This window comes from Staurois parvus, unplaced genomic scaffold, assembly GCF_062004578.1.
Source record: "Staurois parvus isolate SC_StPar_1 unplaced genomic scaffold, SC_StPar_1.0 ptg000002l, whole genome shotgun sequence".
NCBI lineage: Eukaryota > Metazoa > Chordata > Amphibia > Anura > Ranidae > Staurois > Staurois parvus.
The window spans coordinates 2,061,550-2,086,165 of record NW_028317798.1 but is presented as its reverse complement, the minus strand read 5'-3'; the positions used below and the strand labels follow the sequence as shown (position 1 = coordinate 2,086,165).

General features: G+C 41.7%; 1 protein-coding gene across 2 annotated transcripts in view; it reads left to right on the top strand.

Moving 5' to 3' along the window:
• Positions 1-24,616, top strand: part of ADGRD2 (adhesion G protein-coupled receptor D2) — a 653,782-nt gene that overhangs the window by 274,540 nt on the left and 354,626 nt on the right. For both annotated transcript variants that reach the window (XM_089665904.1, XM_089665444.1), the window contains exons 12-13: positions 2,546-2,657; positions 9,620-9,678. In XM_089665904.1, the coding sequence (XP_089522030.1) occupies positions 2,546-2,657; positions 9,620-9,678 (171 nt within the window). The remainder of the gene's footprint in view (positions 1-2,545; positions 2,658-9,619; positions 9,679-24,616) is intronic.

Genomic DNA, 24,616 nt, shown 5'->3' with positions numbered 1-24,616 from the left:
TTTGCTTCTATAATACTTTCACTTTAGTTATTTAGACATGCACAGTGAACTATTTTGCACAAATAAAAAATATTATTATTCCTAGAGATTACATACATCATAATTTTTTATAAAGAATGCAACAGCTCCTATTATTATCTGAAAGGTTGATCCTTATAAATGCATCATGCATGGGCAGAAATTTCCCAGCTGGGGTCCTGGAGATTATATATTCTACTTTCAGATGCTGCATTTACATGATATTTATCATTTACTAAAGTACAGTTAAATCTCAATTATCGCAAATATATATAATCTGAACTGCGGTATATTTTCAGAATGAATATATAAGCATCATTAAAGTGGTTGTAAAGGCTCAAGGATTTTTACCTTCATGCATTCTATACATGAAGGTAAAAAACCTGTGTGTAGCAGCCCCCCAGCCCCCTAACACTTACCTGAACCCTATCCCAATCCAGAGATGTCCACGAGAGCCACCGTTCTCCAGAGACTCTCACTCCTGATTGGCTGAGACAGCAGTGTGAGCCATTGGCTCTCGCTGCTGTCAAGCACAGCCAGTGGGCCAATGAGGAGAGGGACTGGGCGGGGGCAAGCCGCAGCTCTGTGTGTGAATGGACATGCAGAGCCATGGCTCGGGAGCACGCCTGCTCGGGTACCCCCCTAACAAGCTGCTTACTGTAGGGGCACCCGACAGGAAGGAGGGGCCAGGAGTAACCAAGAAGTGGGAGACCCAAGAAAGGAGGATCGGGGCTGCTCTGTGCAAAACCACTGCAAAGAACAGGCAAGTACAACATGTTTGTTATTTTAAAAAAAAATCAAGACTTTAGTATCACTTTAAGGGACCATGCACACTAGGGGCAGAAAAAATGGCAGAACCTTCGGCAAAAAAAAGCACCATAAAATTGCTCATAGTGGCTCGTATTGCACACTTGAAAATGCTAATGCCACTAAACATCACGTCAAGAGCGTTAAGTGTTTTTTTCTGCCTGAAAGTTCCTCTCAAAAACACGATTCTGAACGTTTTTTTTTTATCCTCCCTCTAAATGCTCCCCTGAAAATATGCTTGAAACTCCTTAGCGTGCACACATAGGCTAGCATAGAGCCGCTTCCACAAGCTGAATTAAAAAAAAACCTCACAAAATGCCTATATAAGCTGCATTATGTATGCCCAGTGTGCAGGGACCCTAAATGTGTAAAAGCAAATCTCTTTTTTTTCTCCACAACAGGCAAGAAAGGTAATATTTTATAGTTATGGTTTAAAGGTTCACATTTTTTGCAAATAGCTATTTTTTTTATTTCAATTTGCAAAAAATCAATATGATTTGTAGCTTTCAAGGGCCAAGATTTACTTCCAATATTTATCCTCCTGGTACCAAATAAGGTAAGTATGTAAGTATTTAAGAGTCAGTATGTAACATCCCTTGAAAGCAGCAACTGAGAGGTCAGTACAGGTCATATACCATTTAGAGTTATACATATATATTTTACAAATTTAACAAAGATATTTGACTTTTCAGTCCTTCATGTTAAAAAATTAGTTCATGAAAACAGTATGGACAACCAACCAAGTAGTCAGAAGTCATAAAAATGGAGAGAGAGGAGGAACATGAAGAAGAGGAGCAAGGGGGTAAGCGATAGGAATGAAAGAGGAAAAATGGAAAAAAAAGGAGAAAATAGGGAAGGGGGTGATGTGTCAATGCTGGAGTAATAAAGGAGTTGGGGCATAGGAGGAGATAAACATCCAATTAGTTCCACTACTCGAGGATCGACTTGTATTCTGAAGAGCAAGTATATTCTACCCAGTAAAACCAGGTGCGCCTAACTTTTTCTCTAGGGAGACTGTGAAGTTTTTCATATGTCTAATATCCTTTCTTTTAGAGATTTAAAAAACAGTAATAGGGGGAGTCCTGCTACTAGATGGCTGGAATGCAAGTCCTGGCTGCATTGAGAAGGTGAATCAGAAGGGAACGCTTGTAACTGTTCCTGGAGACACTTGAATGGTAAAGGAGAAAGGCAGCCAGATTGAGCTCTAAAATCAATGATAGTCAGTTTTTTTTAATGCTTTCACCCATCTTCCTGTATTGTCATCCCTACACTGAGAGGAGAGAAAGCTGCGGGGATTTGAAATCCCCAGCTTTTCTTTCTGTGACAGCATGGGATCGGTGCAGGGAGGTTTCCAGCACGGTTCCTGTGTAAAGTCACAGAAGCGGTGGGTTCACATAGTAGAAGTGGGGAAACCACATGTGATATGGACAGGAATCACATTCCTGTTCAAATCATATGCTATCCTTTGCGGTGCAATTTGTTTCCATACATTTTGTTGCAAATCAAACTGGATGCAAATCAAACTGTAAAGTATCGGTACTCAGTATTGGCAAGTTCTTAACCGAAATTATTGGTACTCATAATCTCTGTTCAAAAAAGGGTATCTGGGTATCCCTATTGCCAGCATTACTTCGATTGATATTGGTTACTTTTTCTGACTACTGATTTGGATAGATGAGCATTATGATCAACAATCGTAAATCTGTTTCTCATTCTGCAGGTATGTGAGCACTTACGTAGGGTCGGCTATTATATCTTCAACTGTACTCTGTGGTGAGGAAGAAAGGAGCACACCTGTACAGTATTACCTCTGGCACGAAAATAAGGTTCAGGTAAGTATGCTCCCACGATGTGGGATTTATTAACAGACACACAAGCCTCTCCTAAATACATTCATTCTTTGCCATTCTTTTTTAACACCCCCTTGCCTATTAGTCCACAATATGGACTATTTCATTGACAGATTCAGCTGAATTCAATGGGGTTTGGGGGTCAGCATCTAAGCTTCTTTTGAAGTTTGCCAAACCCTACTCTGACCAAACCCAGAGCAGTTTTGGCTCATCACTATCTCTATATATTGTACACAGTTTGCAGTCCTTTTACCTAGAAAATACACCAAATGTGCTTTGAGTGAGAGTCTTACATAAAATAAAAGAAAAAGAAAGAAAACTGAATATACACAGAGACCTAACTTTTTCTGTGAGCCTACCCTTAAATTGTATCTAAATTCAAAAACAAAGGTTGAATATATTGCAACTCACCAATCCGTAGTTGTCATAGCTGCATTCTTTTTCTTTATTTAGGATTTTTTATGTTTTGTTTCACAAAAACAGGAAGCAATGCCCTTTCTGTTATAGGGTATCTACTTCTCCACTGTATCTATAGAGGAGCAACGTAGCCACCATTGGACAGCAGTACTGTCAACCTATGGAGAAGGTAGTGTTAGATGGATCAATAAATTTAGACAAAGTTTACATAAGTGACTAATAAAGTCTAACTTCAAATAACATGTTTAGCAGTTAGATTGTTTTCTTTTGGGATACAGTTTAAACTATATTTAAAAACTGGCCATTGTAAGCACCCCTGTTATTGTAGTATGGATTGTCTCAACCCTGTAACTACCACTTGGTCACTTGCCGTCCACCCAATAGCAGATTTACTGCTACAGCGTGGACGTTCTGTGCAAAATCACATATATAAACGTGATTTTGCACTTCTGCCACTGGGGGGGGGGCACGCACCTGCTGCTGGAGCGCCACTTCTGCTGCCCAACACACAACAGTAGCAGATCAACAGGTGCAGACCAATGGATGAATACTGGCACCTATTGATCGTTGAGGAGATTGGCATAACACAGCTCTGCCTATGTAAACAAGACAGATCTATGCTATGTCACTGGCAATCTGCTATGTTTTATACGTGGAATATTCAGTGCACACAACAACACTGGCAAATAATCCTTTGATTGCCCTAGATGTTTAACCCCTTTCCAGCCAGTGTCATAAATACAGCGACAGTGTATATTTTTAGCACTGATCACTGTATTAGTGTCACTATTCCCACAAAGTATCAGTGTCAGACTGTCCGCTGCAATATCGCAGTCCCGCTATAAGTCGCTGATTGTCGCAATTACTAGTATAAAACTTTTTAAAAATCCAGTATACAGGTGAAACTCAAAAAATTAGAATATCGTGCAATTATGACAAATCATGGCTTGAACTATCTTGCTTTGCATGTAATGAGTCTATCTCATATATTAGTTTCACCTTTTAAGTTGCATTACTGAAATAAATGAACTTTTGCACGATATTCTAATTTTTTGAGTTTCACCTGTATTTACCACTGTTTATAGACACTAACGTTTGCGCACACCAATCAATTTACACGTATTTGGATTTATTTTTATCAAAAATATGTATCAGAATACATTTTGGCCTAAATTTATGAAGAAATTTGATTATTAACATTTTTTTATTGGATATGTTTTATAGCAGAAAGTAAAAAATATTGTTTTTTTTTAAATGTCGGTGTTTTTTCATTTATAGCACAAAAAAATAAAAACCGCAGAGATTAGCAAATACCACTAAAAGACAGCTCTATTTGTGGGAAAAAATGATGTAAATTTAATTTATGTACAGTGTTGCATGACTGCACAATTGTCAGTGCCCTGGTCATGAAGGGGGTAAATCTTCCGGAAGTAAAGTGGTTAAAGGAAATAAAAAATAAACGTAAAGTGGTTGACAACCTCAGACATGAAACATGAACAAAGCAAAACCCTCTATAGTGTGTACTTGCCTCAATTAAGGGCTCTAAGTGTCATTGCTGCCTGCTGCTCCATTCCTCTGCTATCAGCATGAATCACTTATGACCAGTTTTCCTGAAGCTTAGAGAAAATTGGTGATGGGGAGGGTCCTCCAGCAGACTGACTCTCTCTTAGCTCTGTTCCTGTGAGCTGTGCGGGTGTGTCCTTTTCCTCCAATCGGTTTTCAGAGCTCTCCGCACTAAGCTCTGCAATGTACAATTTCAGCTCTCCGCCCCCTTTTTTTTCTGAATTCTCAGACAAGGTTTATAAATTCAGCAATTTGAATGGATGTAGAGGAGAGAGGGATGTAGATAAACAAGTACAACTTATGTAGGAGAATTTGTTTCATCTCTGTGTATCACCTGAGGTCAGTCACTTTGCTGGGTATATGTAAGGGTTTACAACCACTTTAATGGTATTACTCAATGGGTATTAGAACTATATTATGGGAGGAGTCAGAAAAACCAAACCTGCTGCATTAACGGTATTTATAGACTGCATCATATACTGTATATCATTTTTGGATGATATACAAACCATAAACAATAGTGCCCATTAGATATGGAGAACAATAGTGCCCAGTGGTGCAGTGGGGTAAACACTGATGTTAGTGTGCAACATGTAACTTGAACTGATGTCTATCTCCACCTTTCTCCTGCTGCTGGCAGGTGCTGTTGGACAGGAGACCACTCCACCCCAGAGAAACTGCATGATGCTGATAATGGATGCTAGAACAAGCCCAGCACAAGGTCCAGGACACAGTCCAGATCCACAGGATGCCAGGATTGTGCTGAAATCCTGGGACAGTCCTGTGAAAACAGGGACAGTTAGGCCCCATTCACACCTATGCAGTTTGTTTTTTGTCCATTTTGCTGTGCTTTTCGCAGTTAATGTTGCGTGTTTGACACCTTTTGATGTGTGGTTGATGTCCTTTTATCGCTTCTTGCATTTTGTTCAGGTTTTTTTTTTTTAAAGTGGAATTTTTTTTGTTGATGGACAGAATAAAAAACGCAAAACAGGGCAAAAAATGCACTATCATGCATTTCAGCAGCTTCTCCATTGAACTCTATAGTAGCAAAAATGCTGCTATTTGCTTTTAAAAAAGTCCCTGACCCTTTCCAAAAACCCAGCAGCTCAAAAAAAGCATAACATGTTCCATAGGTAGCCATGTTAAATGGACTGTAGTGCGTTGCTGCAAAAAGTACTAAAAAAACGCATTGGTGTGAACGGAGCATAAGGGGCTATATGCAAAAGGCTTACATTGGAATATTCGCAACAGTTTTTTTTAGACCTTATATAAAAAATACATTCTAGGACAGAAAATTCAGTTGTGTGCCAAGTATGTATTTGGACACGATCAAGGGAATTCAATAACCGATACTTTTCTGGTGCTATGGCCCTTTAAAATGGCCTGCGCCAGATTCCAAAAATTCTACTGCCTATTTTGGTAACTGTTCTGTGTAGCAAATTCATGTCGCTCTTAAAAGCACCATAAGGGACTAAGTCCCGGATGTGACGAAACGCGTCAAGGGAAGGGACGTCGGACACACGAGAGCAGGAACCGGAACTGGTGCGGCGGCCATTTTGGAGACTGGAATGCAAAACCTCATGGAAGCTGCTTGGTAACCCTCTGAGTTGGGGCATGAGAAAATGCTTGTTTTATTCTTGTGATATGTAAGCAGATTCATTAAAGTTGTATTTACACCTGTTAAACGGAATACAGTAGAAGTGTAGACTGGTGAGATCACTGGCGTTGTATGCACAGAGTGAATCACATCACCGATTTGTTTGCACAGTGTTTATTTAATTTTTCACTATCTTTGCACTATATGCAATTTGCACATTATATAGTGCTATTGCTATGATTTATAGGTTATCATTAAGGTAATACAATATCTGAGTTTTTCTTTTTTTGAGGTACTCTCTGTCCTTGTGGGAGCCAGTGGAAGGGCTCAACATCTAAGGAACTGTCAAGTTGGAGTGTGGACACTATAAATAATTTTTATAATATATTTTTTATAATTTATATTGGACCTTTTTTGAAGTGACACTGGATATTATTACATTAATTTTGGAGTGACATTTTATGTGTATGACTGTGGGATGTTTAATCAAGGGGGTTTCACTGATTGTTGATTAAATATTGACTAGTAGTATCATGTCATTTGATCAGGTTGGGGTATAGTATATACATAATAGAGATGTTATGTGAATATTGGCATTTTCTAGGGTGAAAATGTTTCTATTTATGTAATAAGGTATTTAGTTTAAGTTGGTTTGGGCTAGGAGATACCGTATTCACTATTGTAGAGATCTGTATTGTTTACATATAGACCTTTCTCCTGTCAGTGATACCCGGTGGGGAATCACCGTCTGGGATATGGTGATCGACAGCTAAAGCTGCCAGTGGAGATGAGGGTAGGATGCGCACCTCCTACCCAGAAATGCAAAATCACATATATACGTGATTTTGCACAGACCTGCCACCATGTAGCAGTATTTCTGCTATAGGGCAGTGGGAACGCGGTTAATGGGGTTTTAGCCCATCCCACCAGACACAAGTGTGAATGAACCATTACAAAGTGGAGCTACTAGTGCACCATATTTAAAAATAATTGCCTCCAGATAACAGAACTGGAGGTAATTAAGATCAAGTCTTAGTTGGCATAAAGAGAGAAAGGCAAAGCACCTGTCCCTGTGCGCAGCGTACCAGAGTGGCATATTTGTTGCTGCTATCCCCTCAATCACTGATTGTAGGGATGCTGTCGGACTCACAGCCGACAGCTTCCTAGCAACCAGTGATGCTACAGTGAGCAAAGACTGATGGGGATGCAGAGAAACTACTGTAGTTCCTCATCAGGTTTACTCTTTCCTTGTATTTGGCAGCAGGCAATGGAAGGAGGTTGTCTATTGACTAAGGATCCACCCACTGCCTCCAGTCAATGACAAGAGAAGCAGACCTGATGCGGAACTTGTATCTTTCAATTCCAGTGTAGTGTAAAATGTTTATCACCACAGGGACACACAGTAAACCATTGTTTCCTTTGTGTCCCATTTACACTGCGATGAAGTTTAGTGCTGCTGCTGGTACATTTTATTGCAGTGCACTGTGCCAAATCGCACTGTAATGTAAGGCAACGCAGGAAATCACACTGCCCTACGTTGCAGTGACTCAAGTGTATGCTTTGTATACTTTACATAAAGTTTATTCAAAACAAAAAAGGAAGCTGTGTGATGTGCTGATCCAATGTTCCACACTGCCTTCTAGCGTAGCTTGCAATACAGAGCTGTCGGAGCCATCAATTGCTTCGGCAGCTCTGCATTTTGTGTAAATTTGCCCTAAGGACCAGTCCACACTACATGTATTTCAGTTGCTTTTTTTCATAATCAAAAATGCACAGAAAGTAGGTTATATGGTTGTCAATGTCATAGTTTGTATCAGTGCTTGCATTCCCAGTGCATTCCAGTTGCAGAAAAACAAGTAGCACATGCTGCATTTTTCCTACATAGAACTGTACTAGAACACAGTAAAACGCACCATAATGCACCAAAAATGTACTTGAACACACATGTCCCTATTTAAATTGAAGAAAAAGAGAGGGTAAAAATGAACTGGAATGCATCAAAACGCACCAGTACGTCAAAAACGGGTCAAAATCACACTGGGATGTGCCAAAAACGCATCAAAAAGCACATACAGAAACACATCTGGAAAGCATCTGGACTGCGTTTCTATGGTGTGAACTGGCCCTTAAGGCAGAGTTTCTGTATGGACGCTCCAGCCTCAGAGCGCCCCCACACATGGTGCATGCCCTAGATTCTTGTACATGTCTACAACAGGTACACAAATATATCACCTGCACTGACATTTGTTGCATGGAGACACATCAGAATTTCTTTAGATGCGCCTTAGATGCGCTTTATGAATTCCCCTTTGTATGACAGTGGGCTTGGGAATTATTAGGACATTAGCATAAATAGGCTATTCTACATAACGTATATGGACACTGACAGGCCTGCTGTTAGAAACCATGGGGCCCCATACAGCCAACCTGACAGGGCCCGCTTGAAAAAAACAAAACAGTTTGCTATGCTTCAGATATGAATGAACATGAGTGATTGGTACCAATTACTCATGTTCATTCATGAAAGGAAGGGGCTGGTATATGGGACATATTTACCGGACCCTTCCCTCACTCTCCATCCTGAAGAATCCTATTGCGCAACCGCAGCTGCCGGTGGGAAAGAGAGCAGGGAAGCCAGCAGCACTGCAGGGGTGGGGGCACACAGGGGGCCTGGGCAGCAGGTGAAAATGTGTGGTGCACAGGGAGGGTGATGGGTGCGATGGGGGCAATTACTGGTACCAATCCCCTGTATGGTTCCCTCTGCAGTACCTAAAAGCCAGCAGGAGGGAGAGGAGAAGAAGCCAGCTTTCAGCTGCTGCAGAGAGCCATACAAGGGACCGGTTCCAGTAATTTCCCCTGCTGTGTTGATCACCCTCCCTGCCCACATTCAATTCAGTCAGCTGCCTGGGCCACCCGGCTGGCCTGGGCCCTGTACAGAAGGACAGGAGGTACTCCCTTATCCACAGCCCTGGACACTAATGTGTTTGTCATCATGCATGTCCAAATATCCAAAATGGATTCTATGAATAGGCAAGGATCAGGCTATGTGGGAGTTACCCATCTGGCAAATGTATTGTAAAAGCCTCCATGCATTACAATCCAGTGATTATTGCTGTTTGGAGCTTCATATGTTGGCTCCCATTAGGGAGATCTTGGTGGGTCTTTGTGATGCCAGTGCAGAGGGATAAGGATCATAAATTGTAAGCTTCTTGAGGGCAGGGACTGATATGAATGTACAGTATATAAAGTGCGGCACTACATAAATGCCTGTAATAAGTAAAATAATCGCATTCTTTTTTATGTGAATACAACAGCTCTGCTATGTAAAAGGGAATTATAACTAAAGTCACATTACGTTATCTCACAGAATGAAGCAGTGAAGCTAAAACAGATTCCTATCTGTGCCTTTTGGGATTTCAACATCAGGTAAGTCCGTGTACAGAGATTTTTTCATAGAAATTAGTAATTTTTTTTTTTTTAGAGGTGCTGCGAGATATTCTTATTATTTTTAATAACATTTTCTATTGTTCTTAGCATAGCATAAGATTCTGTAAACAAATTTTTCTTTTAGCTTAATATATTTAATGGGACAGATGAAACTGGTTGGTGTGTACAGTAGCATTCTCTGATAGGCTGTTCTACAAGGCATATACAGGGGAAATGCTACAGTTTGGTGTATGTGTTACACACAGATAACAGAAAAATATGTGTGCTTTCCCTGGATACAACCTACAGTTGCTCACTGGTTTATAAAATATAATTGTAGCACCCTCCCAATGTAGAGTAGGCTGCTTGGTAAATTTAGTTTGCTCCTCTGTAATCAGGGGTAGGGGTTGATTAATTAGGGCTGCTCAGTATTTCACAGGCTGCTGCTCTGTTCCCTCCCCCTACTCTTCTGGAGGATTCTAGAACCATAGTGGGAGGAAGAACAGGGCATGCAACCTACATAGTTATGGGACTCCAGCCAATTTTTGGGGAGGTGTGCCCATTAGGTGGTGAGAGGGTTTATAAATAGTTTGAGGCCAGAGTAGCAGAGGGCAGTGTTCCGGTGTCCAGTCCTGCAGGAAGAGACCCCTGTAGGGGGGCTCTGCCCCTTGTGCAGGACCTTAGAATAACCTTTTAGGAAGATACCGAGGTCCCAGCTAGGCTTATCTGGGTGACCTATTCACAAATTCAAGTCCAGGGATCAAGTTGGGTCTGCAGAAGCTGACTAGAGAGAGCCAGGAAGAAGTTGCTGGGAAAGAGTCCAGATGTCCAATGGTTGTGTGAGTCTACATCTCCCTTACTAGGAAGAGCCTGGTGGATATTGGTAGGAGGCATTTGATGATCCTGTTGCTACGTAAGTGACCCCAGCTTTTAACTCTGGAAGGAGTACAGGTCACCATCAGCATAGAGATCTGTGGGACATTCCTTGTTTTGTACAGTGCAGCCAGAAGTGAGGAATCTTTAAGTTGTAAAGTTCTACAGTTTATCGGGGTATCTCATGTGCCATATCTAAGTTCATTCTTCCCAATCAAAAATCCAAAATGAAACCCCTAGACTGTTCTTTGGAGCCAGAAGAAGAGTGCAGGAAATGCTGTGGTTGTGTGTGCTTCAAGGGGGAAATAGAACCAAACTCACCAGGGACTCTTTGGGGGGTGCACTACATGTGGGGTCTCATCTGGGACATTTCCCCTAATTTACACAGCTGTTGCCAGTAGCAACTGGGAGCAAAACAAAGAGTTGGAAGGTAGTAGTGTATCCAAGCAAATTCTGGGCAGGAAAGAGGTCACTGCAGTACTGTTGCTAAGGAATTTTCAACAATGAAAGCTCAGGAATAGTGCCTTTTTCTCTAAAACAGAAATATAACACAGTGGAAGTGAACTTTCTTGTGGCAAAGCAGGGATTAACAGTGGTGCAAGAAGATCCTGCTGTACAATGGAGGAGGCTGGTGCCAGTGGGCCTCAGGGTGGGACTGAGCTGCAGGTACTGGAAAAGTCAGTACACCCTGCACGTGTGTGAGAGGAGGAAGATGGTGAGACAAGTTTTTTCAGCTGCAGAGGATCCATGTGAAGTAGGGCCATCTAACTGAGAGGAGGTATGAGCGGATGGTGGATGGGAGCACAGTGCCCAGACCACTGTGCTCCTCCCACTGCCAGGTGCCATCTCTGAAATGAGCATGTATAATTTAGAAGGATCTAATATCAACAGAGCAGAAGAGCTGCACACTGCCTGAGTTAACCGAATGATGCTAGTGTAGGAATTGGCTTCAGCTCAATCCCCTACATTTTGCCATGCCCCACTAACGCATTTCACCCTATAGGGCTTAGTTATAGAGGTCTAGCATCAGTTGCTTGGTGTTGCTAAATGCTGGCTTCCTATGGGTGACAATATGATTTGGCACAGCCAACTTCAGACTCTGTTAGTCTTGCCAGTGACAGGATAGGTGTGCTGGCAGAGCAACCGGTTTATTTTTCTGTGCCCTTGGTTTGGTAATGTACAGAGCTCAGGAGTCAAGGGTATTTCGCCTCACCTCTTAATCCAGTGACAACTGTAAAGTTTTGATTTTACAACACTTTCTGTCCAAGTAAAAAGTGATCACCAGGACAAATTAAAAAGGTGAATCTGCCCAGGGTGAACAACCAAAAAAAGCCTGATAATTATTTCTCTCTATCCAAAACACAAAAAGGTATAGCTTTATATACACTTTAAGCTGACTAGACGTGCAAATTGGAAGAGAATGTTTAGTTTTGTTTCGGATAGATTCGTTATGTTACTAATTTTGTTTCATTGATTTGTTTTGGAATTCATTTAATTTAGTTTTGTTTATACATTTCCTAATAAATTCCACATTTTTGGATCAGTTCGAATCAGTCAAAAATTGATTGACCAACCCAAATTTAATGTGAAGAATAGCTAGTTGTTAAGGAGCGGGCTGAAAAGCCAACTGCTGCATCTTTAACAACTGATGACTTATCAGCTGTCAGCGAGTTTCCCCACTGACAGCTGAATATAATCAAAAGAATTGCTGGCAATTAAAAAGTTAGAAAAAACAGCGTGGGGGTCCCCCCAATCCTTACCAGGCCCTTTGGGATTGGTATGGCTTTTAAGAGAGTTTACCAGCACATTGTTTAGTGCTGACTGAGCGCACAGAAGCATGTTTCGGTCGCTGGATATTGAGATCAACACCTTTGGTAAGAGGCATAATTTTTATTTGGTGGAGAAATCACGATCGAACACATTCAAGATTTATTTTCACCGTTGGATTTTATGGTGGACTGAGCATTTTATGATTCACAATGACGTTAGTTGATTGAACTTATTTATATTAATGCTATATTTTAGATTGTCTAGTATTAATTAGGTAACTATACCATTTATGAGATTTATTTGTATGGAGGCTAGCACACCAAGTATTTGATATATATTATTTACAAGTTTTAAATTTTATTACGTATTGGTTTTCACTAAGCGCAAATTATTTTTTATATAAACAAAATGTTTACAATATAATAGAACGAGAGTTGAAGATGGAGTATTTATCACTTCCTAGTTATTGAGGTGGACAATTCAGACCCTTTTGTTCGGGTTATGTTGCGCATTAGCAATAATTGCATTAAGGTAGCTTGTTCATTTCAATAGATTGGTCTCACACCAGAATAATGTCTTTTTTTTTTTTTCCACTGACACAGCATTCCATAATGCACAGTTATGCGTTAGCGTGCAGGTTCATTGTGATGGTGTGTTAGAATGCTTTTCATAGTCAATAGTACAGCAAAGCACTCACACTCATAACATGAATTACCCCACTGAAGTGGTGTGAATAAGCACTTGTGTAGATTGACTGAAGACAAGACAGTAGCCAATATACTGCCCTAGAGTTTGATCTGTTTGTTCAGTCTGTCCATTATTTTGTGGTAAGTAAAATAAAAATTCAGTTCAGTGTTTAAGACTTTGCAGAGTGCCTTCCACAAAGTGGAATCCCACAGTCAGAGAGTCTTTATAGATTTACAAACTGTTAGGTGGTGGAACCAATAAAAACCAACCAAGTAATAAAGACCCGGGGGAGGCGGGGTTCTAGATTGAATATCCTACAAAATAGTCTCTGACTGACAATATCATTAGGGATGCCATAAAATCTAACTATTTCCTTCATTAAGACACATGCAGTTTCTGGTGCAAAAGGTGTCATTTGAATGGGCACAAATTATACAATCTTTGAAGAGGGAAGTTCTACTAGGAAGACCATGGGCTTTCAGGGATGAGAACGGACCTCAAGAGGTTTCTTTTTTTCTGTTCTTGTTCCAGTTACAGATAGTACAAGAATTAACATAATCTTTGAAGTCCCATCCAAATTAGGCCACTAGAAGGAACATTGGACCAGGTCAGGGTTTTACAGACCAAGCCTTTTCTGGCACCTTTTGTTAACTTGTAACAACCAGTTAGTAATTTTTTTTAAAGCAGCGGAGAATAAATTGGTGGGTATTGCATTTTTTTATGTCACACAGTATCTGCGCAGAGGTTTTTCAAACTTTTTGATAAAAAAAACACACTTGTTTTAATTTAATTTTAATGCAAGAAAATGCAATACATAACCCATGTTTTGTAAAATATAAAAGATGTTGTTAGGCCAAGTAAATTGATACCAAACATGTCATACTTTAAAATTGTGCCCACCCATGCAGCGATGACAAAAGATGTAAATTTTACAATGCATAGGTGACCCTTTAAAAGCTTTAAATGACACTGGGCGGGAAGGGGTTAACATCTGAGGAGATCAAAAGTTTAACCATGTGTTGGATTTTACTAGGCAGACATGCTGTTTTGTATCTCTCTGCACAGCAGAGATACAAAACAGCATGTCCATGCTGACAGGAAAGAGACCTGTGTTGGTTACATACAGGTCTCTCCCCTCTCAAGCTTTCCCGAGGATTGCCGAGTGATGACTAGGACCCAGTGATTGATTTCTCTAGCCGCCAATAGTGGTGCGAATAGGGCAGCACACAAGTCTACCTATCAGGAAATGCAAATCACATATATACAGTGGGGCAAAAAAGCATTTAGTCCGCCACCAATTGTGCAAGTTCTCCCACTTACAAAGATGAGAGAGGCCTGTAATTGGCATCATAGGTAGACCTCAACTATGAGAGACAAAATGAGAAAACAAATCCAGACAATCACATTGGCTGATCTGGAAAGAATTTATTTGCAAATTATGGTGGAAAATAAGTATTTGGTCACCTACAAACAAGCAAGATTTCTGGCTCTCACAGACCTGTACCTTCTTCTTTAAGAGGCTCCTCTGTCCTGCACTCATTACCTATATCAATGGCACCTGTTTGAACTTATCAGTATAAAAAACACCTGTCCACAACCTCAAACAGTCACACTCCAAACTCCACTATGATGAAGACTAAAGAGCTGTCGAAGGACACCAGAAACAAAATTCTAGACCTGCACCAGGCTGGGAAGACTGAATCTGCAATAGGCAAGCAGCTTGTGTGAACAAATCAACTGTGGGAGCAATAATTAGAAAATGGAAGACATACAAGACCACTGATAATCTCCCTCGATCTGGCGCTCCACGCAAGATCTCACCCCGTGGGATCAAAATGATCACAAGAACGGTGAGCAAAAATCCCAGGACCACACGGGGGGACCTAGTGAATGACCTGCAGAGAGCTGGGACCAACGTAACAAAGGCTACCATCAGTAACCTACTACACCGCCAGGGACTCAGATCCTGCCGTGCCAGACGTGTCCCCCTGCTTAAGCCAGTACATGTCCGGGCCTGTCTGAAGTTTGCTAGAGAGCATTTGGATGATCCAGAAGAGGATTGGGAGAATGTCATATGGTCAGATGAAACCAAAATAGAACTGTTTGGTAGAAACACAACTCGTCGTGTTTGGAGAGGAGAGAATGCTAAGTTGCATCCAAAGAACACCATACCTACTGTGAAGCATGGGGGTGGCAACATCATGCTTTGGGGCTGTTTCTCCGCAAAGGGACCAGGACGAATGATCCATGTACAGGACAGAATGAATGGGGCCATGTATTGTGAGATTTTGAGTGCAAACCTCCTTCCATCAGCAAGGGCATTGAAGATGAAACTTGGCTGGGTCTTCCAACATGACAATGATCCCAAACATACCGCCCGGGCAACGAAGGAGTGGCTTCGTAAGAAGCATTTCAAGGTCCTGGAGTGGCCTAGCCAGTCTCCAGATCTCAACCCCATAGAAAACCTTTGGAGTTAGTTGAAAGTCCGTGTTACCCAGCGACAGCCCCAAAACATCACTGCTCTAGAGGAGATCTGCACGGAGGAATGGGCCAACATACCAGCAACAGTGTGTGCCAACCTTGTGAAGACTTACAGGAAACGTCTGACCTCTGTCATTGCCAGCAAAGGATATATAACAAAGTATTGAGATGAACGTTTCATATTCACCAAATACTTATTTTCAACCATAATTTGCAAATAAATTCTTTCCAGATCAGCCAATGTGATTGTCTGGATTTGTTTTCTCATTTTGTCTCTCATAGTTGAGGTCTACCTATGATGCCAATTACAGGCCTCTCTCATCTTTGTAAGTGGGAGAACTTGCACAATTGGTGGCTGACTAAATACTTTTTTGCCCCACGGTATATATACACGTGATTTTGCGCAGCCTTGCCGCCCTGTAGCACTACTTCTGCTATAGGGTGGAGGGCAAGTGGTTAAACATCCCTTTTGACAGCAATAGGCATGTGACAGGTACTCTTTATGTACTCTTTATATCTGGGGTCAATGAAAGCCCTTAAAAGCATTCAATCACACCAAGATTGGTGTGATTGAATGTTTTCATTTTTTAATAAAGGTGCTGTGTAAACCAGTGAAATGATTAGGGGTCATTACTTCCGGTTTACTAGTTAATGGAGCCGAATTAAGAAGATTCAGCCTTTCTTTGGCTCCATGACAAGCCGGCGGCAGTGCTGGCTGGTCAGTCAGGACTCCTGGCAGGACTAGAGCTCCCATTAAAGCTGCGGAAGGACGTCTGCTCCCACTGCTTGTTATAGCAATTGAGCTGCTAGTTAGCTGCTCTTATTGCTATTACAAGAAAGCTGACCATCTCCACTAAAACTTCAGTGATGTATGAGTACATCACTGGAGCTGAAGTGGTTACAGATGTATTTATTGTATTCCAAAAACTACTTTATCTTATTGTATCAGACTTTAAGTCAGCTTGGCAAACTATGTTTCATTTCTAAATGTGTAAAAAGTGAGCGCTTTTCCAATAAGCAGCTGTACACTCCAACAGAAACCAACCAACAGAAATCCTTAATCAAATCAGAAATAAATAGTGTAGCGCTAATAGTGGTAATTAAAAAATCATGTGGAGAAATCTAGATAGACGATAAGTATTAACAACTGGACAATAGGATAAAAGACTGATGCATATAGAGAAGATATTATGCCAAAATAGTGCAAATAATCATATGTAGGATAGCAAATATATTTCAATATTAAAAATAGATATAAATGAATATACAAATATCTGCAGAGATGACTAAAAATTATGGAAAAAAAGTTCCCACAACTTCAAACCGTTGCTTGTACCTTGTATTAATATGAGAAATGCGCACTCACCGGACGTGCACTATTATTGTGCATTATATATTATATCCTCGTGTCAACAGGTAGTCATCTGGGCTAGTAGATGGAACAGGCTCCCTCTCAGGATGGCTAAGGTCCAGGGACTTAAGTGCTGATGCTCCAGTGATATCTAGAGTTCCCCTTTAGGGATGGATGGGTGCAACTCTCAAAGGATTAGACAGGAGGCTCCCTCTCTGGATACACTGGGTAATGGGCGTCTAGGAAAATGATACACCCCGCATGGGGTCAGAACAGAAGAATGCCCATAGTGTAGTAAGATTACGTTTCATTTATTAATTCAATAAAAATGGATAAGGATGCATCCAGGTAAAAACAAGCGTATTTGAAGTAAAACAGAATGGACTAACCGTCCCTAAAAGGAAATGGCCGCCGGAGCTCCACGATGCTCCGACGGTGTGATGTCACGGCGTGTGTAGGCTCCTCTTTACGCGTTACGTGCCACGCACATCATCAGAGGAAGAACCAATAGGCGCCATGACGTGACTGAATGCATTAAATAGGTAAAGTGGCGCATGTGCTGTGGGTCAGCGCCATTTTGTTTGAGTCCAAAAGCCTGTATATTGCTAAGCACTCCTGCGCCATAATATTGAAGATCATTGCCAATGTAAGAAAAGTATAATCGTTCACTCAAACGGTATAAGATTATAAATATAAGTGTGGAAAGATTATTATAAAAGCGGTTATTATATAATAAGGTGTATCAATATGCGTTAAATATAAAAAGAGACAAACAAAATAATTAATTAAATTTAAATATAGTCCCACATAGAAGTATAGGTCCAACCAACGTGGGTAAAAAGGGGGGGGGGTTAAGAGATGTAAATATTAAAAATGTCTAATTGTAATTAATATAGCAAAAATTATATACAGTATATTAAGACACCTTTTATGTAAATACATAGGATATGAGCTATAATGTTAGTAGTAATCTCCATATTAGGAGGGGGGTTTAATAATTTAAAAACTGAATAGGAAATGACTGTGTGAGATTACCTAAAATTGTTAACAAACAATAAAAATTGTAAAAACAAGAATGAGCCTCTGAACGAGTATACAAAAAAGTACAAATAATGCAAAAGTATCATTAAAAGCATATAGATAGTGTAATATAGTAACATAAGAATAATGTAGTATAATGCATGATAGTTAAAAAAACTAATAACATCAGACAAAAATGAAAATGATATTAAAATGTATAAAAAGAACTAGCTATTGTCAATGAAACAATTGACATCTAAAGAGAGTATCTAACTGGCAAATATATTTAGTCTCTAATTGGGATACTGCACGGGTCTTATGTGTCCCTCTCCAGTGTGGGACGATGGTGTAAATCCCTATAAACTTGAGTGAGGAGGGGTCTCTTTTGTGGTAGTGGTTTAGGACTATTGTTAAGAAGTTCCTCTCTATCCGTATTGGCCACCAGTGTTAATGTATTATCTAGTGTAATATCATTATAGCCTTTCTCTATAAACCTCTCTTTTAAAATGGCCGCTTGTAAGTAATAGTTATCCAAGTCAGTACAATTTCTTCTGAGTCTCTGAAATTGCCCCTTGGAGATATTAGTAAGCCAGCTGGGGTGATGGTAGCTGTCTAGGGGTATATAACTATTACGATCTGAGGTCTTAAAATAGGATTTCGTAGTTATCTTACCATTAATGTTCATAAGTGTGAGGTCTAGGAAATTGATCTCCATAATACTATAATTGTAAGTAAATTTGATGTTACTATTGTTGTAATTTAAAGTACCAAAGAAATTAGTGAGGGATTGTTCACGCCTGTCCCAAAGTAAGAGAACATCATCAATATATCTTTTGTAGAAGGACAGCTCAGGCCATTCCCTGGTATATATGATGTCCTCTTCCCAATATGACATGAATAGGTTGGCGTGGCTGGGGCAAATTTTGCCCCCATCGCCACGCCCTTTATTTGCAGAAAAAATTTGTTATCAAACCACATATAGTTTCTACTCATAGCAAAGTCTAACAACTTCAAGATGAAATCAATATGTGATGTGGTCAGGGAACTTTGATGTTTGAGATAATATTCTGCTGCATTTATCCGTTCATGATGGTTAATGTTACTATATAGGGCCTCAACGTCAGCAGTGACCAAGAAGGTAGTAGAGGTGGTAATAACATCCTTTCTAGCGTTCAAGACCTGTTTGGTATCTCTTAAATATGATGGTGTATGTGTCACCAATGGCTGGAGATAATAGTCTATATAGGCCCCTATTTTAGAACATAGGGAGTTTATTCCACTTACTATAGGCCTACCAGGGGGGGTGTTGCATTCTTGTGTATCTTTGGTAAGATATACAAAATGGGTAACCTAGGTGCTTTAGGACACACATATTCTCTCTCTTTTTGAACAATGATATTATTATTATTATTATACAGTATTTATATAGTGCTAAAAGGTTTGCTCAGCGCTGTACATTATAGTGGGGGACAGAACATACAGAGACAATACAGTAACAAAACAAAACACAAGGGGGCAAGGGCCCTGCTCTTTCGAGCTTACAATCTGGTCCTAAAAATATGGTTTGGCTGGGTAATGCGTTGATGTCCATTAACACCTTAAAAAACATCTGGAAGGAGTTGGGAATGAACAGAAAACTAAGAAAAAGAAAAAATATAATTGAGGCTGTAATGATTATCAATCCCAACTCGTTTTTAAGTGGCAGCAAGTCCCTGAGGATTCACAACCAGAATATTTACCTGTACACGCACCTCAGGTATCTAATTCCCAATCTTCTAAACCAAAACCTCCCAAAGGTAAATTTTAAGCCATATAGGAACACCGCTCCTCATGTACTTACCTACAATAGATTTGAACCATTGTCGGGTCTATCAGATACCAACATAGGATCTAGAGATTCCAGGTGGCACCCCCGGAATAACTACACACATAATCACCAGGCACCTCCTTACCCTTATGATAGGGGTTATCAAGAGAGCCCCCATAGACCAATATATCATGAAGGACATGCCTGGAATGGCCCATCAAGGCAATATCACCCTACTAACAATTATCGCCCTCCCAGAACCCCAAGAACACCAGGTTCATATAGACCACCCAGAAATGTCTATTCAAACTCCCCAAGGAGACCTATTTATAGTAACCTTGGTCCCCCCACAGCCCCGAGAGGGGGCAGGAGAACCCATGGACACCTCGAAAAGGAGGAAGTTTTAACAGGCAAAGGTATTTTCAAACCTCCGTAATGCTGACCTCTCACCTGATGAGTTAATGCTTCTTGATAAGGGCCTTAAATATGCTCCTACGCATTATCTCAACAAGTTTGAAGCCTTTATTGATGTACAAAAATTTGCCAGAAAACTGTCCATCAAAAGACATTTTCTAAGTAATCCTGTCACACGAGAAGTTATGAATAATAATTATTCTAACCTCAGTAATGCCTCTACTTTTAACCCCCCTCCACAAATCAACTCAGCTGTTGGTCTTTTTAAGGAACAGGTTCTAAAGGACCTTAATAATCTCCAGATTAAAAAATTCCATGCTGACCACACTATTAAAGACGCTATGAAGTCGCTTCTTGATAAAAAAGATCTAGTTGTGCGCCCTGCGGACCAAGGTGGCGGCGTAGTCATTATGAATAAACAAAACTACAGTGGGGCAAAAAAATATTTAGTCAGCCACCAATTGTACAAGTTCTCCCACTTAAAAAGATGAGAGAGGCCTGTAATTGGCATCATAGGTAGACCTCAACTATGAGAGATAAAATGAGAAAAAAAATCCAGACAATCACATTGGCTGATTTGGAAAGAATTTATTTGCAAATTATGGTGGAAAATAAGTATTTGGTCAATATCAAAAGTTCATCTCAATACTTTGTTATATATCCTTTGTTTGCAATAACAGAGGTCAAACGTTTCCTGTAAGTCTTCACAAGGCTGGCACACACTGTTGCTGGTATGTTGGCCCATTCCTCCATGCAGATCTCCTCTAGAGCAGTGATGTTTTGGGGCTGTCGCTGGGCAACACGGACTTTCAACTCCCTCCAAAGGTTTTCTGTGGGGTTGAGATCTGGAGACTGGCTAGGCCACTCCAGGACCTTGAAATGCTTCTTACGAAGCCACTTCTTCGTTGTCCGGGCGGTAAGTTTGGGATCATTGTCATGTTGGAAGACCCAGCCAAGTTTCATCTTCAATGCCCTTGCTGATGGAAGGAGGTTTGCATTCAAAATCTCACGATACATGGCCCCATTCATTCTGTCCTGTACATGGATCAGTCGTCCTGGTCCCTTTGCGGAGAAACAGCCCCAAAGCATGATGTTGCCACCCCCATGTTTCACAGTAGGTATGGTGTTCTTTGGATGCAACTCAGCATTCTCTCTCCTCCAAACACGACGAGTTGTGTTTCTACCAAACAGTTCTATTTTGGTTTTATCTGACCATATGACATTCTCCCAATCCTCTTCTGGATCATCCAAATGCTCTCTAGCAAACTTCAGACAGGCCCGGACATGTACTGGCTTAAGCAGGGGGACACGTCTGGCACTGCAGAGTCCCTGGCGGCATAGTTTGTTACTGATGGTAGCCTTTGTTACGTTGGTACCAGCTCTCTGCAGGTCATTCACTAGGTCCCCCCGTGTGGTCCTGGGATTTTTGCTCACCGCTCTTGTGATCATTTTGATCCCACAGGGTGAGATCTTGCGTGGAGCCCCAGATCAAGGGAGATTATCAGTGGTCTTGTATGTCTTCCATTTTATAATTATTGCTCCCACAGTTGATTTGTTCACACAAGCTGCTTGCCTATTGCAGATTCAGTCTTCCCAGCCTGGTGCAGGTCTACAATTTTGTTTCTGGTGTCCTTCGACAGCTATTTGGTCTTCACTATAGTGGAGTTTGGAGTGTGACTGTTTGAACTTGTTATTAGTATAAAAGACACCTGTCCACAACCTCAAACAGGTACCATTGATACAGGTAATGAGTGCAGGACATAGGAGCCTCTTAAAGAAGAAGGTACAGGTCTGTGAGAGCCAGAAATCTTGCTTGTTTGTAGGTGACTAAATACTTATTTTCCACCATAATTTGCAAATAAATTCTTTCCAAATCAGCCAATGTGATTGTCTGGAGTTTTTTTCTCATTTTGTCTCTCATAGTTGAGGTCTACCTATGATGCCAATTACAGGCCTCTCTCATCTTTTTAAGTGGGAGAACTTGCACATTTGGTGGCTGACTAAATACTTTTGTGCCCCACTGTATATGGATGAGGTCTATAAGATTTTAGACGATACTTCCACTTACCTTCCACTAAGTAAGAACCCCATCTTTTCTTACAAAAAAACTCTTAAAAGTATCTGTAAGGGACCACCTGACAGCACCTCTAGCAACCCACTGGTCGGGCTTCCCCAGAGCGCGGAGTCTAAGTTCCGGAGCACTTGTTCACCAGAGCCCCTGATGGTGGGGATGGACTTGAGCGCTCCAAGACCAGGTCGCGACTACTGGATATATCCACCAGTGGTAGAGGAGTCCGCCAGGGGCTCCCGCAGGGTGAGACTCTGATGTGAGGGGACCAGGGGGTCCTAGAGGGATGGATGGATGGAGGAGCGAAAGCTAAGTCAAACAAGCCGAGTCGGTGCTCGGTGTGGTACAAAACAGTAGGTAAAGAATGGTCGGGTCACACGCTAGGTCAATAACAGGAGATCAGATCTAAAGGTTAACATCCAGGAGTGAAGTCAGGCAAGCCAAGGGGTCAGGATAGGAGAAGGCAGCAAGGTCAGACAATCCGGATCAATAGTACTCACAACACAGGTAACAGATAACAGGAATCGCAGAAAGACCATTCGGCAACAAGTGTCTGTGCAGGGCTGGTTTAAGTAGCCCGCCCTGCACCTGACAGGTGCAGCCTAGGCCCTAGTGCCTGCCCAGCACTGTCATAGACGACGGGTGCGCCTGGGTCCTAGTGCCCTGCTGCCTGCATGTCTTGACAGACACCTACGCATGTGCAGACCCATGCGTTGCGATGGTCCCTGACATTGCCCCCCCCCCATGGGCATCCTCCGGGTGCCCAATTGATCTCTCCTCCATGGGTGGCTACGATGGAACTCCCAGATGAGTCTAGGGGCATGGACATTTTGGGCTGATTCCTAGGAGTTCTCCTCTGGACCATAGCCTTTCCATTTGATCAAGAATTGAGTCTGGCCTCCCCTCCTTCGGCAATTTAGGATTGCTTCCACTTCGAATTCCTCTTGTTCCTCAATGGTGATGGCTTCAGGGGGTCTGGATTCTCGGTCCGGAAATGGATCTGGGACAACTGGTTTTAGCAGAGAGACGTGAAACACCAGGTGAATCTTAAAGGTTTCCGGAAGAATGAGCTCGTATGCCACCTTATTGATCATGCGTTTGACGCGAAATGGCCCCAAAAATTTGGGTCCTAGTTTCTTTGAGGGACATAACATCTTCAGATTTGTTGTTGCCAACCATACTTTATCCCCAGGTTGCAGCACCAGTTCCCCCCTTCGCTTCTTGTCAAAGGCCTTCTTATTGTCTTCCTGGGCCTTAGCCATAGCTTCCTGAAGTAATTTATTATTGCTTGAAAAAAAACTGATAGTGTTTTGGGTGGCTGGGACTGCACTCTCGGCTACCAAATCGGGCAAGAAGGTGGGATGAAACCCATAGTTTGCAAAAAACGGGGATTGTCGCGTGGCTGAATGATTCGCATTATTATACGCGAATTCCGCCAAAGGCAGGAGCGTCAGCCAATCGTCCTGTAGGAAGGACGTATAGCATCTTAAATATTGTTCCAGGGTCTGATTGGTCCTTTCTGTCTGCCCGTTGGTCTGAGGATGAAACACAGAGGAGAGAGCCAGTTTGATGCCAAGTGCCTTACATAAGGCCTTCCAGAATTTGGAGGTAAATTGGACTGCTCGGTCCGACACAATGTCTTCCGGGACCCCATGCAGCCTGACCACTTCTCGAACGAATATCTGAGCGGTTTCCAACGCCGATGGGCTGCTGTTCAGGGTCAAGAAATGGGCCATTTTAGATAGGCGGTCGATAACCACGAATATTGCAGTATGGCCCTGGGACGGAGGAAGCTCAACTATGAAGTCCATAGCAATCATTTGCCAAGAACGAACAGGTATGGGTAATGGGCGTAATAGCCCCCAGGCCTTGCTTCTAGGTGGTTTGCTCCTTTGACAGGTGGTACAAGACTTGACGTACCGTTTGTAGTCTCCGGCCATGTTAGGCCACCAAAAGGTGCATCTAAGCAGCTCAAGGGTCTTTGCCAGTCCGAAGTGTCCTGCCATCGGGTGATCATGGCAATGCTCCAGGACCTGCGTCTAGACCTCTTCTAGCACCACGATCAACCCCTCTTTCCATATCAGTCCCCATTTGTTCAGGAGTGGTACCCCCGGTGGGATGGGCATAGTCACCGATGCATCCTGTAGCTTAGAGTGCAGTTCTGTCTGAAGGGTCAGAAAGTTTCCGGATGAAAGGATGGTATCTGGTCTGGGTTCTTCCTTAGGGTCCTCAAACATGCGCGAGAGAGCATCAGGCTTTGTGTTCTTGGATCCTGGCCTATAGGTAATATGGAATGAGAATCGGGAGAAGAAGAGCGCCCATCTCGCCTGGCGTGGTCATAGGCGTTTTGCCGTCCTCAAATATTCTAGATTTTTATGGTCTGTAAAAATCAAAATCGGGTGGGCGGCTCCTTCTAGCAAATACCTCCATTCCTCCTTAGCGGTTTTGATGGCCAATAATTCTCGGT